Source organism: Geospiza fortis, unplaced genomic scaffold, assembly GCF_000277835.1.
Source record: "Geospiza fortis unplaced genomic scaffold, GeoFor_1.0 scaffold98, whole genome shotgun sequence".
Lineage (NCBI taxonomy): Eukaryota > Metazoa > Chordata > Aves > Passeriformes > Thraupidae > Geospiza > Geospiza fortis.
This window is the reverse complement of record NW_005054306.1, coordinates 7275815-7289433: the sequence shown is the minus strand read 5'-3', so window position 1 is coordinate 7289433 and position 13619 is coordinate 7275815. Positions and strand designations below refer to the sequence as shown.

Below are 13619 nucleotides of genomic sequence, written 5' to 3'. Positions count from 1 at the left end.
ATTTTTCAAAGAAAGAGCCTGCAAATTTAACATGAGGAATTGGCTTCTCTTTGATATGTGTTATATTTAGTTAGATTAAATCTCTGTGAACATATAACTGTGACTTCTCCTATTCATTACAGGTAAAGGCAAGAAAAAGGCACAGGTATGAACTAAGTGTGGTTGGGTCTTCAAAAGGTGCCCAAAAGGCACCATCAGCAAAAAGCTGCAGAGAAAAACCTGTTGGAGTGAACTTCTGAGCCAAAGTTTGAATAGAAAAACCTTAGGGCTTTCATCAAAGAAATGGTTTCTTATTGTTTCCTTCCAGTTGTTTCTTCTTTATACAAAGATGCCTTATTCCAAAACCAGATTCTCACCAGCAGAACAGCTCACAGACCCTGAATTGTGACTAACTGCTTGGGTCAAAAGGGAGGAATGGCACAACAATTGAATTCTGGAGTACGAGACATTAACATGACAGTTTACACATACAGAGCAAGACAAGGGCACTGCTCTGATGTCCTCAGAATGTTAGTATCCGCTTAATCACAAACATATTAAAAAATGCTTTAGCCAAAGATACTAGGCACATCTATATGCTCTTAAATGTCATATTTTTTTAAAAGGGAACTTCTTGTATGGCAACTAGCTAACATAAATAATTTTAAGACACTTGTTCAGATCCCTTATAAATATATTAAGCTTTCTAGCTAAAAAAAAATTAGGAACTGATGGCCTGTGTTTTTTTTGATCAGTCCCTGTTCTTAGAAGCAGAGTAGCTTAGATCTGTAGAGAAGCAACTTGTTGTGGACTAATAATCAAAAGTCATTCTGCGTTACAAGCACCAGAGACAGACCTGCACAAAATGCAGCAATCTTGCAGGTCTACTTTTACATCAGTCACAGTACTGCAACATTGGAAGCCACCTTCCAACTATTGGGCTTGCAGTTGAGATGCTCATTAGGTACATGTGGATATAGACCAGACTCTGTAGATCCTGAAATCCACGCAACAATATCCTACGTGCTAAATATTTTTGAAGTGAAAAGGCCATTTTCTTAAAGGCTTTTCATGATTTCCTCCATATCATAATGTACTTACACAGAACAAGCAAACCAGTAAAACACTTTCTGACTGGATGTGTTTTCTACCTCTTTAGAAATCAAGGGGACTCTTAAATGCATAAAATAGAACCAGAAGAAGCTGTAGATTTTGTTATTCACAGTTCAGAATAATATGTGAAGCATCTACTTGTCCTCCAGCAGCAAGATGGTGTGACATGTCTTCTCCCTCTTTATGTGACTACTCAAGGACAATGGTCCTTGAATTAGAGTACTTGGGTAAAAATCTGTGCTATTATTCAAATCACCAATTTGAAATATGAAAACCAATGCAAATTCCAAGATTAGAGGACACCTGCTCTCCACAGGAAAGGGCTAATTTTGAAGGAGTGCTTAATGTATCTCAATGGAGACCACAGCTGCACTTATCTGAGCCTCAGCGAGCTCAAACCTGCCCACTTACAGCTGAATTCCACTGAAGAAGGAGCCAAAGAGTCCAATCATGCCCAGGAACTCCACTCGGCTCAGGTTTCGGACAATGTACTCCTCACAGACGTTGGAGATGCCGTACAGCGTTGCTCCGCCAAGGACTAAAAGGTCTCCTATCAGTTTATTTTCACCTAGGGATAAATAGGAAAAAAAAAATCAGAATGCCTCAAAACAACCGTCTTCTGTCCAAAACCATTGCATGTTCTACCCTACGGTCACTATATAGCCCTTATCTGGGGTAATAAAATGAATGCAAATATTCTGTCATTTGAATGGTTTTCATTCAATACACCAGCCTCAGTCAGATGGAGGGAGAGCATATTCATTGCTTTAGAAGGAAGAAGCCAAAAAATTCTGAAAAACTTGTAGAAAAAAAGTATAGAATCTAAGTGGGGCTCTTCAGAGATGGATCCTTTTAACTTTATTATTGCTACCTTTTTTTCTTTGCAGAGAGAATGTGACTCAACTCTATAGAGCAGTTTGCATCTCATCCTGAAATTTAACCAGTCTAAAACATGTTCAGTACTTAGATCTTAGGACAGCTGAAAAATTCTGTGTACCTGTGAAATGAGTGAAGAAATCATTACAACCTAATATTGACCTCATTCTCACATGGAGCTGTTTGACAAGAAAGGGAGGAGGAAGGATGGGGTGTAGACAGGGTGATGATAAGGACAGATTTCTAAAAGAGGTTCAATTAACATAGCAGTGCCTAATGCATGCAAAGAACAAGAAGATGTATTTTCAATACCTCCAGATATACAGAATTACTAAAACATTTTGTTATCAAGGACTGCTTGAAATCTTTTTAAGTCTTGGAAGATTTTATTATTGGGTGTTGGGGAGAGCTGCAGTGACATTTGATCAAGATCAAGTTCCAGCTTGAAAACTGAGGCCCTAGCTTTGCAAACTGGTGCATGCAATTCCCTCTGCACATATGGCTTGTTAAATTATTTCTACAAGAGCTACAGCTTCACAAAGCTGTCAGATATTGCTGCAGAACCATATTCTGAAATGCTGGATTATAATGGATTTTTCTTTGAAAAGTTTCAGCAGAAATGCTGAAGTACTACACAGTATTTTTTTAAAAAAGAAATCCTGTTTTCTTTTAAAATACCATGGTTTACTTTTTATGTCCTTGTCTTTTAAAGTTGTGTTTCAATTGACTTGTAAAATATACACTGCAGTAAATAAAAATGGAAACAAAGCATTCTAATTGGTTCAAAATTATCTTTTCAACATTTTTCTTTAAGGTGTTCTTTTAAGCCTTCAGTTATCATTCCAAACTGTAGTGCTGAAATTTCTATGGGGAAGAAACTTATGATAATAAAAACTGTCATAAGAGGACAGACCAAGGGTTCATTAATTCTGTCACCAACACTGGCTACAAGCACCAGAAAAGTATAAGTTGTTTAAGGCCAATAGGAGTGGAGTAAAGTGTAAAATATTTCCAGTAATACTCTCTTAGTTTCCAACATTTTTTGGCTCAGATGAGATGTGGCTTCTGTGTATTTAGCAAATACTACTAGATTTGTTTTTCACATACACATCCAGTCTTTGACAGAATTTCTTGACTGGCAACATGTTTATATTTGACCATTTATCTTTGTATGATTTGCTTGTTCTGTTAAAAAGATTTTAGTCTTCTTTTGCAATCAGTAATGGAAGATGTTCTTAATTTAAAATAGCCATCATGACTTGACAAAACTTCTTCATACCCCTGATACATTTCATATTTCATAGAGGCTCCACTGATTCCTCACTGAGCTCATTTTTTTGGTATTTCTTGCAGCTACTCACTGACACTTCAGGGAAGTATTGCTGAAAAAGCTTTTGACCTTAGAGCTCCTACTGGGACAAAAATATAGTCCTTTTGCATCTGTGAAACAAAAGCAGCTCAGAGGCTGAGCATTTTCACACAGATGGGATGGCCTCAAGCATCACACCCTGATAGCTCTTCCCAAAGTGCTCTCATGCTGAGCGTGAGCCTCAACCTTCAGGGCCCTCCCAGAAGAGGGAGCTGAGCTCTGTTCAGAGCACCAGACTCTGACACTGGAACCTCCTCTGGTACTCAGCAGCACAGAGGGGCTGAGGAGAGCACAAACAAATAGGGAAGTACAGAGGGACTTCTATCAGCCAGTTCTCTTAGGCATTTTCTGAGATAGAAGTTGCATTAGGCCATCAAATTGAATAAAGCTTGAGGGATTCTTCATCAATTTGTGTAAAATCCATATATTTTTGGCCTACTATTAAGAAGTATTTCATGTTTTTAACTTTTACTCTGGATACCTCAAAATCATATTAGTCATCCCATAATTTTCTGAGAAATATTTAAAAATCACTCTGTATTCACCCTTTCCATATCACTGAAGACTTCATATACCTTCACAGGTCTCTTTCTTGCCTCTTCTGAGAGATGGAATGTCCCAGTCTGGCTACAGTCTCTTCATCTGAACCCATTTTATGCCCTTGAACAGCTTTCTCACCTTTCTCCATATCTTATACAGGTTTATTTTCTGGTGACTTCTTTTTGAGATGCAGTGACTAGAGTAATACATGGTACCCACGGAGTTATTGCACCAAAACTTTATATACTGGTGTAAAATTGTTGTAAAATAAGTTCTTGCTTTCTTTCTTAGTGATTACTATTCTGGTTGTCAAATGCCTTATCTTTGCTTTCTCAAGAGGCTGAGACTTTGGAAGTTTCCCCCAAGACTGACATATCCCTATAGACTTATTTTCATACATGTAATATCCACATGCCTCTACTGGTTTCATTGCTAAGGAAACATGTGTCAACTAACTAGAGGCATTCTAAAGACTTTTAGGATAATAAAGTTGTATTTCATCAATTTAATGGTGCAAGTCATTCTTCAGAAGACACACAAGGCATAGCCTGGCAAAACAAGCTTTATATTAATGATTATTACCATATTTAATATTCTGTGGAGAAGTCATATAGTCCAGAGTGGAGTTAGTGTTTTGGGAACTAGTTATAGCATTATGGTGCAACACAAATCTTTAAAATGTGAATTGTGTTCTGACACAATTTCTTTTCACGCTCCCAATAGGCCTCTTTGTCACATCTTTGCACTAGCCCCTGCCATTAAGAGGCATTTCTCTTTGGTTTGGTTGCGGTTACTGATGAACATGATACCTAAAAATCACTCTCAACGTGTCTCGTTCTAAATTGAACACCGATATATGTATTAGCAGGATTGATGTGACTGGTTTCCAGAGACTGTTGTAAGTTAAAGCAAGGAAGTGCTTTGAAAAACCTGGATGAAACACTTAGACCTGTGTGGTTTAACCTGTGTATGGCAGGAGCAGAAGCGTGAAAGTAACTCATAGTTCAGAATAATGCTTTTTTCAGGTATACTTGGCATGTAAGATGATAGAACTCTAAATATTTAATAGTAATTGTTTCCCCATTGAGTAATGTGCAAAATATCAGTGAGGATACAATTGAAAATTGAAAGCATGTGTGCATATTATACCTAATTCCTGCAGACAGTTTGGAAAATACCTTTTAATCTCCCAGTGATAAATTTTAAATTCATATTCCCTTACTGTAAGAGTTGGCAGGCTAAATTGCCTTATGCTGTGGGTACCTAGCAGAGCCTTATGGCTCTTCTAATACAGTAACCAGTGTGGTCAACAGGGGCACACAGGTATCAATAGTTCTGGTCCCCTAAAATATAAGATAAACAGAGACATTTACTAAGGACTAATGAAATATCATTGCTTTTGGTGTCTTCCTTACTTTAGTTCGTCCAGTCCTAGGAAACATCCTATAAATGGTGTACAACCTCTCAATGAAGAGTTTCAATACTTTTGTTCTTTTTTTCCTGCCATTAATTATTTTTATTTGTACATTCTAATGTGTAGTTTTAGCCTTTTAAAGAAATTAAACCAGATGATCTATTTTACTCTGTTAAAGACAGCATCATTAATAACATCATTATTATGCCACTAAAAAAAGTAAAAAAGCTGCAGTCTCTCTGCATAGCAATGAGCATGGACACAGTTTTTCATGTGTAGGTCCAATTTAAAAGGCAATAATGCATGTTAACAGATTTTTCTGGGCAAATTTACTTAACGGCTATACCCATGCTTCAATAATGAACATGGCAAGTAACATCTAATTACTGCAGTTGGATGGCAAAGTGTCAGTGCTCTCCAATCTGTTCCTGGTCTGCTTCCAGTGCCCCGCCTGCTCCTGCTGATCCACAGCTCACCCGCTCAAGCATGTCACTCTCTCGACTGCTGGGACACAGGATGTTTCTTCTGGAACCCTGGTTTGAAATCTCAATCCCTCTGAAATCAGCCATTCCCAACACAGCCTTGGCTGGCTGGTTACATAGTACAGAGTATATTATTCCATTTTTAGCTGGGGCAAGGCTGCTTCTGGAGGAGACCAGTAACTAAAGTCTCCTTTCATGATGAAGGACAGAGATAGAAGGGGGTAGGGAGATATGGTGAGCATTGTCACAAACTCCATTGTTTTATTTAGTACCATTCTGGCAAATGCAGTTTTTACAGCACTTGCATTTGTATTCAGAAAGCTGAGTCAAGAATTTTAAATCCCAGTGTATTATGCTCTGCTCACAATTCAGTGCTTTTAATTAAGAATGAAAACTGTGCCTAATTGACAATCTTTGAAAAGAATTTCCAGCCTTCCCACATCATTTGGCTTGGCACTAGAGAAATCAATGTGACAGGGGAAGTTGATCGATGAAATCTAACTCTGTCTAGTCTGCATTAATAGATACACACACATTATTCATATGATGCCACACAGAAAAAAAAGAACATTTTACACACAAGGAGGCTCTTTTCAAAAACGTTACAGTCAAGTCCCAAAGCTTTAGGACAAGACTGTGTGTAAAACCCAGCTGTAGTATACAGGTTCAGTGGGCTTTAGCACCTACCAAGTGACCCCACCTCTGTAGAAAAACAAGCCAAGCTGAGGAGAAGTAAGAGCACACAGAGGATGTGAGAGGTGCTTATGACTCAGAAATGGATCCAATTTGGAAAGGAAGCTACTGAAGTTTGCAGTCCAACAGCTAGACCAAAAGAGAACAAAACTACAAATATTTAGCTTGTCCCCCCAGCTTGCAGAGGGTTGTAAGACACAGGGCCCAAGAAACCTGCTTGCAGCACTGCTGACTTGTAAGTGGTGACCCCTTTCTGCCCTTCTGACAAAGAGACAACTCTGAATAGTGCAGTGCTTTGGATCCATGAAGGCACAGAGCTTCTTGCCAAATTTCCACACTTTTTTGGCCCGAGTCTGACACACACTGGTCAATGGCTTCTCTGTACAGAACTCGGCCACACAACCCATTCATTCCTACTTACCTGCTCCTTGCTGTCTCCCAACGAGGACATCTGCTCCTGCCATGCAGCCCATGCCCAGAATGCAGACCACAATCCCAATGAAATGAACTGCCTTGTATCGTACCAGTAAGAAGAACCAGGAGAGGAGTATCACCACTGGGATCACAAAACAGTCTAGGAGCTGTCAAAAAAGAGAAGAAAAATCAACAACACCTGTTGATGAAAAATCATCAACAAATCAAAAACCAACCTGCAAATACTTTGCCCTGAAGCACTAGGACAGATTCCAGCAGAGGGAAGCAGGGTTATTTAGTTTGTGATAGCACTTTCTACCAAGAGAAAATGTATTCAAGTGTCTCTTCATACATCAGACACAGGGTAAGACTGTCCATGACAATTCCAAGAATTCAGGAGAGCTGTTGCTCTCAACATGTGTTCAAATGCACTGCTCTTGGATTCAGATGCATATTTCAAAGCCATGGGAAGAAAACCTGGGCCAAAAGAGAGTCACATCACTCTATCTGGTCCTCACCTCCAGTGCTTAATAGACAAGGACTGAAGGTAGTTTTCCTGCAGTGTAGACATACACTTTAATTAAGTCATTTCAGGTTGAGATATTAGGAATGTTCGTAACACACAAGTTGACTGGATTTATTAAATCTGTCTGTATAAATCAGGGGTTCTCTGCATGCAGAATGCTTATAAAAAATCTGGCCCCTGTGGCTACTGCTAACTCTGTGAAAATAGAGTCCCATATGCCTTTGAAGGAAAAAAACCCCAAAACCCCATCTTGTGTGCAGTGCAAGAAACTCACTCTTCTTGTCAATATACCCTTGGAAAGAACTTTCTCAAAGAAATGTTATGAAATGCAATTTTTGATTGTTTGGGTTTTTTTTCAGACACATTAAGCAATAGGCCCAGAGAAGATGTGATAAAAAAAGAAATGCACCAAATGTTTGTGAGAGAACCTTCAGATTTTCAAATTAAAATGTATTTTAGAAACTAAACTGCATGTCACCAGGAAACAAAAATTCTGTGTAAGAAACACCCAAAGAAACTTGACTAAAGTCAAGTTTCCCACTTCCCAAAAGGATACAGGTAATGAAGAGTTGCAATTCTGTGGACTAATGATGGGATTTAACAGATTGTGCAGGGTACACTACTGTTCATTGCCAATTGAAACAGCATGCACCAAAGCTGTATGACATGCATCTTCTTCCTAATGAAAATGTCTGGAACAACCAAAGGAGGAGAACTGTCAACCGTGTCCATAGTTCTGGAAAAAACCACTCCAGATATTGTTACCTTTATTTTAGATGATATTGTTTGATTTTTCCTCCCTTTGAACCATGAAGCAAGAACATGTTTCTTGCTTTCTTTTCTTTAGTGTGATTTAGCACTAAGGACGCTGTTATCAAATAAAGATCAAACCCCTTTTAACTTCTTTGTCCTTCCATGTGTTATTTGAAGAAAGAAAGATTTTTGGATTATTCCAAGAATTTTACTTCTTCAAAAACTATTTTTTGCATGTGGGATACATGCGCAATAAACATTCCATTTGTGGAATCAGCAAAAATTTTAAAAAATCAATTTTTGGACTGAGAATAATTTCCCTGAAACTTTCTTTGAAAAACAGGAGTGTGCAGTGAAAACCCATCCATTTCAAAGATTTCCCAGACACAAAAGGCTTCAGAGGACAACCAGTGTATCAGTGGGACCATGCTTCTCTTGGCAGGCTTAAACAGTCCCAAAGAGCTGCAGAACAGACGAGGGAAATTACAAATGGGAACGGTCAATGCTAAAAGCAGGTTCTGCATTTAAAGTGAGAGCTAATAATCTAAAAGTCATGGTCAGGCCTCTTTACAGTGAAAACTTTCTGCAGCAGTCCTCCATCCTTTACTGACAGAACACAAAAAGGGACAAAGTCTGAAAGAACTGGACCAAGCTTCTTCTCCTGCATGGGGCCTCTGCTCTGCCCTGTGGCACACCCAGCGTGTACCCAGCCCCCACTGGGCAGCTGGGCTGGGCAGAGACACACACAAGCAACACTCCACATCCACAGGAACAGCTCCAGAAGCTGTGCTGCTGAGAGCAGCCATCTCCTGGGGCAGGCAGAGCTGCTGGCAGGAGTACTGATTACACACACTAAATTCTCGGCATCTGAGTGAAGGGCACCCTTTGGTGTAACCTTTGGGATGCGGGCACAGCTCAACAGCTCCTGTGCCACTCCACATTCATTGTGCCTGCACTCACTGGATGTCTGTCCTTCAGCAGCTGCGCTGGCACACACTACAGCCATCTCCTCTGCCAAAGGGGGTACCAAACAGCAAGGAGGCAGGCACTTCTCCCCCTGCTCACAGCTCTCCCTGAAGGTTTGAAGGCCTCTGCCACATTCCCTCCCAGTGCAGCATTGAACAGGTGAATTTAACTTACCATACTGACCTCACCACAGATTTCCACCACAATGTGTGGCTACAAAGAAGATGGAGGCTCTTTCTTTAACAGAAATCAGATGGAGAATCATAGAATCATAAAATTATAGAAGGACTTGGACTGGGAGGGACTTTGAAGATGACCCGGTTCCAAGCCCCCTGCCATGGCAGAAGCAGCTCCCACTAGACCAGGTTGTTGAAAGTTCCATCCAACCTGGTCTGGAACACTTCCAGGGATGGAGCAGCCATAGCTTCTCTGGGCAACCTGCCTTACCACTCTCACAGGGAAGAATTTCTTCCTACTGTCTGATCTAATCCTGCACTCCTCCAGTTTAAAGCCCTTACCCCTTGTCCCGTCACCACATGCCCTTATGAAAAGTCCTTCTCCAGCTCTCCTGTACACCTCTTTAGGCACTGAAATGCTGCTACAAGGTCACCCCAGAGCTTTCTCTTCTCCATTCTGAGCGCACCCAATTTTCTCAGCCTTTCTTCAGAGGAGAGGTGTTTCATCCCTCTAATCACCTTTGTGGCCTCCTCTGGACTTGCTTCAATAATTCAATGGACTTCCTGTGCTGGGGGCCCCGAGCTGGATGCAGTATTCCAGGTGGTGTCTCATCAGAGGAGAGTAGAGGGAAGACAAGGGGCAAGGAAAACAAGTTACACTGGGAAAAGTTTTATCTCAATAAAGAAAGAAATTTTTTTACAGTGGGAACAAACTCCACAGAGACATGGTAGGGTCACCAGAGATTTTCAAGGTGTGACTGGGTGCTAAATAATCTCATCTAGCCTCCCTCTCCCACAAAAGGCTGGACTAGTTTGGAGGGCTCTCCTAAGCTGGGCTGTTCTATGAGTCTAAATTGTTCTGTGAGTTTAAAAATTGCTTGTGCCTGCTGCATGTGTTCTTTAACATACAAATTCCCACTAACAGTCTTCTAGAGGAAGATTTTTTAAATTCCTGTTGTTCCATAAATATTTAAACATACCTATGCTTTCAAGTATGTGAATGAGTGTCTTTTAAGCAGTAACATGAAAGGATGTGTGAACAGAACCTTTCACAAATAAACAATGCTGACAACAGCCAGAAAACGCCTCCTTGGGCTGGCAGTCCAAAGTCTAATTCACAAATTGTTATTTGGAATGCTGCACTATCAATAGATACAAACATGAAATGTAGGTAATGTTCACTGACATTATGTAGCTCTTAAATTGTGCTTAGTTTATACCTTTAATTAAGGAATGAGGTAAACAGAAATAAATTAGGTTACTACAATGTAAGCAATAAGATAACCTAAAAAATATTATTAACTCTTTTTCAGGTATTGCTTTAAATTTCACTTCTCCAGGACTAAATTTGCCCTGCCCTTCTTTTTTCCTCAGATAAACCTGTCTAGTAGAAGAAAAAATGTACATGTATTCCACAGACAAAAGATGTGAGATTGAGGATTACCTCATCTGCTACAGGGCTTTTTTATTGATGGGGGTTTTTGCCTTTTGTTCTTTCTTTGTTTGTTATTATTTTTTTCAGCTATTAAGAAAAAATATTATACCTAATTGTAATTTTTCTGTCTATAAAGCTTTTACAGTAACAAAGACAGATTATGCTTAGCTGAATTTCATTTATAGCATATAAAGGTCAGTTGTTTATCAATATTTCTCAAATAATTATCTCCAATATTTTCCTTCCTTTTAATTGTTTATTTAAAAGGTATTACCTACACCCTGTCATTAAGGCAAATTGGTCTGATTTTAATCAACATTCCTGTTAATCATAGAAGTTATTATATCTCACTAACCTAAAAGAAAACATATTTCCTGTGTTGCCATGGGGTGGTGCAGACCACGTTCTTTGACATTGCTGTGTGTCTGTGGCTTTCTTCAGTCACAGCTCTGAATGGGGTTGCTTTAGAAGGTAGGATACAAAAATATGTAATCTATTGACATACTGTCCTATAGAAACTTCTTTTTATTATAAGAATGTTATGTTGTTGTGTAGAAATTGAAGGTTATTATTTGACTCTAAAAGATACCACACTGGATCTAAGTCTGTTGAGGAAACACACTGTTGAAATCTATTTCCTCTGATTACTTGTTTGTTAAATTATTATCCTTGTGAATCAAAGACAAATACTCTCTTGCTGATAGTAAAAATCCAGTCTCTGGTCTCACAAATTCAGCATGTCTCTACATATCTACAGCAAGAATGTTCTGTCAAATCATTGGAAGGGAGAACTGCAAAGCTTTAGAAGAGAGGTCTGTAGTACAGAGTGAACTGCTGATCTGCAGTGATATCAAAAAGAAAAAGCTGGTCAGCAAACTCCCTATGGGAACAGCTGAGCTGAATCTTCCTTTTTAAACATTCATTGGATTTTTTCTCCCCAGTTACAAGCCCTTTTTTTTCACATTAGGGGTTTCTCATTAGCGCTGCCCTCCAGCAAATCATGCGGAGAATCAGCCACAGCCTCCTCTTCCGCTGCTCTCCAGAGCAGGGGGATCAGTAAAACCAGTGTCACATCCATCACACATTGTATGGTCAAGCACACATGATGGCCACACAATTTCTGCATGTGACCTGGAAATTTTAATACAACAGCAGGCGCTATAGCCAGTGAGAGACACAGCTTCTCTTATTTACTCGGGCTTTTGGGGTTTTTTCCAGAGGAAAACAGGGTTTCCTGCCTGTTCAAGTGCTTTTTATCCTCAAGTTTTCAGACCACCTTCACAATATCACAGACACTTGATTCCACAAAAACAGATGAGATGTGAACCCTCACAGAGCTGGATGCCAGCTGTCAGGGGAGCTGCATTGCAATTATGCTGCCCTGCAATCAAACACTTCTGCAGGAAAGGTGTGGATGCTAGCAGCATCTCTGACAGGGTTATTTCAAACAATTCAAATAAAAAAGGAGCACAGTTTTTATCTTTCATGTTTCTATTTGATACCTCGTCACAACTTTAGCACTTTCTTGCATGGTTTTTATTTAATCACAAAATTAATGTGAAACCATTAATTTTTCATACAGTCAAAATGTACAGTACTTCAGGTATGGAGACTGGGGAAGGAACCAGTGATGTAACTGGTTTTCAAAAAATGTAAAAATGTGTATTGCAATGATGTGGAAAAAAATAAAAGCCAGGAGAGTGCACCCAGTCTTCTCTGCTTTGCCCACAAGATCTCCAATTTTTTTCTTAATGCTTCTAGAACTGTTCCTATCAGTTTTTTTAATCTTTAACTCTTTAATCTGTTCTCAGTGTTTTCTTTTTCCCTGTGGACACAGAAACTCACTTAAAACTTTGATTAATGAAAGACCTTTACCTCTATTTGACTTGTATGTATCAAAACCTGAGATGAGGAATCTCACAGGTTCAGCTTTCTGTGCACATAGAAGGAGTTTAGTGGCTTCCTGAACTTTTGTTAAATGAAAGGTGGTGGTCACATCCAACCCACAGTTCCTCTGCTCTAGACTGTCTACATAAGGACATGCCTTACTACCAACATGAATAATCACATCTTGACTCCTTTAAAAAAATACCTCTTCATCATTTCATACATGAACTCCAGGTGTGCTTATACAGATCTGTGCAGATACCAGGAACACTAACCAAGAAATAGACCATGGTAATGGTCTTTCCTTTAATTGACTTCTTCCTCTGATTCTACACACCATTGTCAGAAAAAGATCATTGTAAGACAGTTCTGCCAGCAGGCATGTGTTTCTGCAGAATCACCCCCCACTCCCATTTTCTGTTGAGCTTCTCTCAAAGTAAGATGACTGGATAAGAGCTGGGCAGATCATTTTCTCAAGGTTACTCATTAGAAACTTCTCCATGTCACCACCTGCTTTACCTATGTGAGGGATGAGATCCCAGCCTAAGAAAATTCATGGATATCTCCTACAGGAAAACCTCTGCTTTTGCATGTCATCTGCCAGAATATGCAAAATGGGCACAGGAGGCCAAAACCTCTGCTCTTGTAATGGGCACAGCTCCACTGAATTTAATGAGATTTTGCATATTTATGTTAGTAAAAAGTTTGTCTCTGGGTGAATTTTGCCAGTAGAGGCAGGAGCTCTGGATACTGGGAGTTCTGTTGACTTCAGACTTACATACAGAGACTCTGGATACTGTGGGACCTGGTTTGCACATCACAGATATGTAATAAGTTAAAAGACAGAACAGTAACTTAAAGTCTGATAGTAAATCAGATCCAAGATAGCCTCTCACAGTATAAATGTGCAGTATGCAACATTTCCACAAAATGCTGATCTGCAAACTTTATTAATGTTGCTCTATTTCCTTACTGCCCTGAAGCAGAACAGGAAAG

General features: G+C 39.5%; 1 protein-coding gene across 1 annotated transcript in view; it reads right to left on the bottom strand.

Moving 5' to 3' along the window:
* Window positions 1–13619, bottom strand: part of SLC35F1 (solute carrier family 35 member F1) — a 210135-nt gene that overhangs the window by 29232 nt on the left and 167284 nt on the right. Inside the window, exons 4-5 of the mRNA XM_031066651.1 lie at window positions 6888–7047; window positions 1504–1660 (exon numbers count right to left, since the gene is read on the bottom strand). Of these exons, the coding sequence (XP_030922511.1) occupies window positions 1504–1660; window positions 6888–7047 (317 nt within the window). The remainder of the gene's footprint in view (window positions 1–1503; window positions 1661–6887; window positions 7048–13619) is intronic.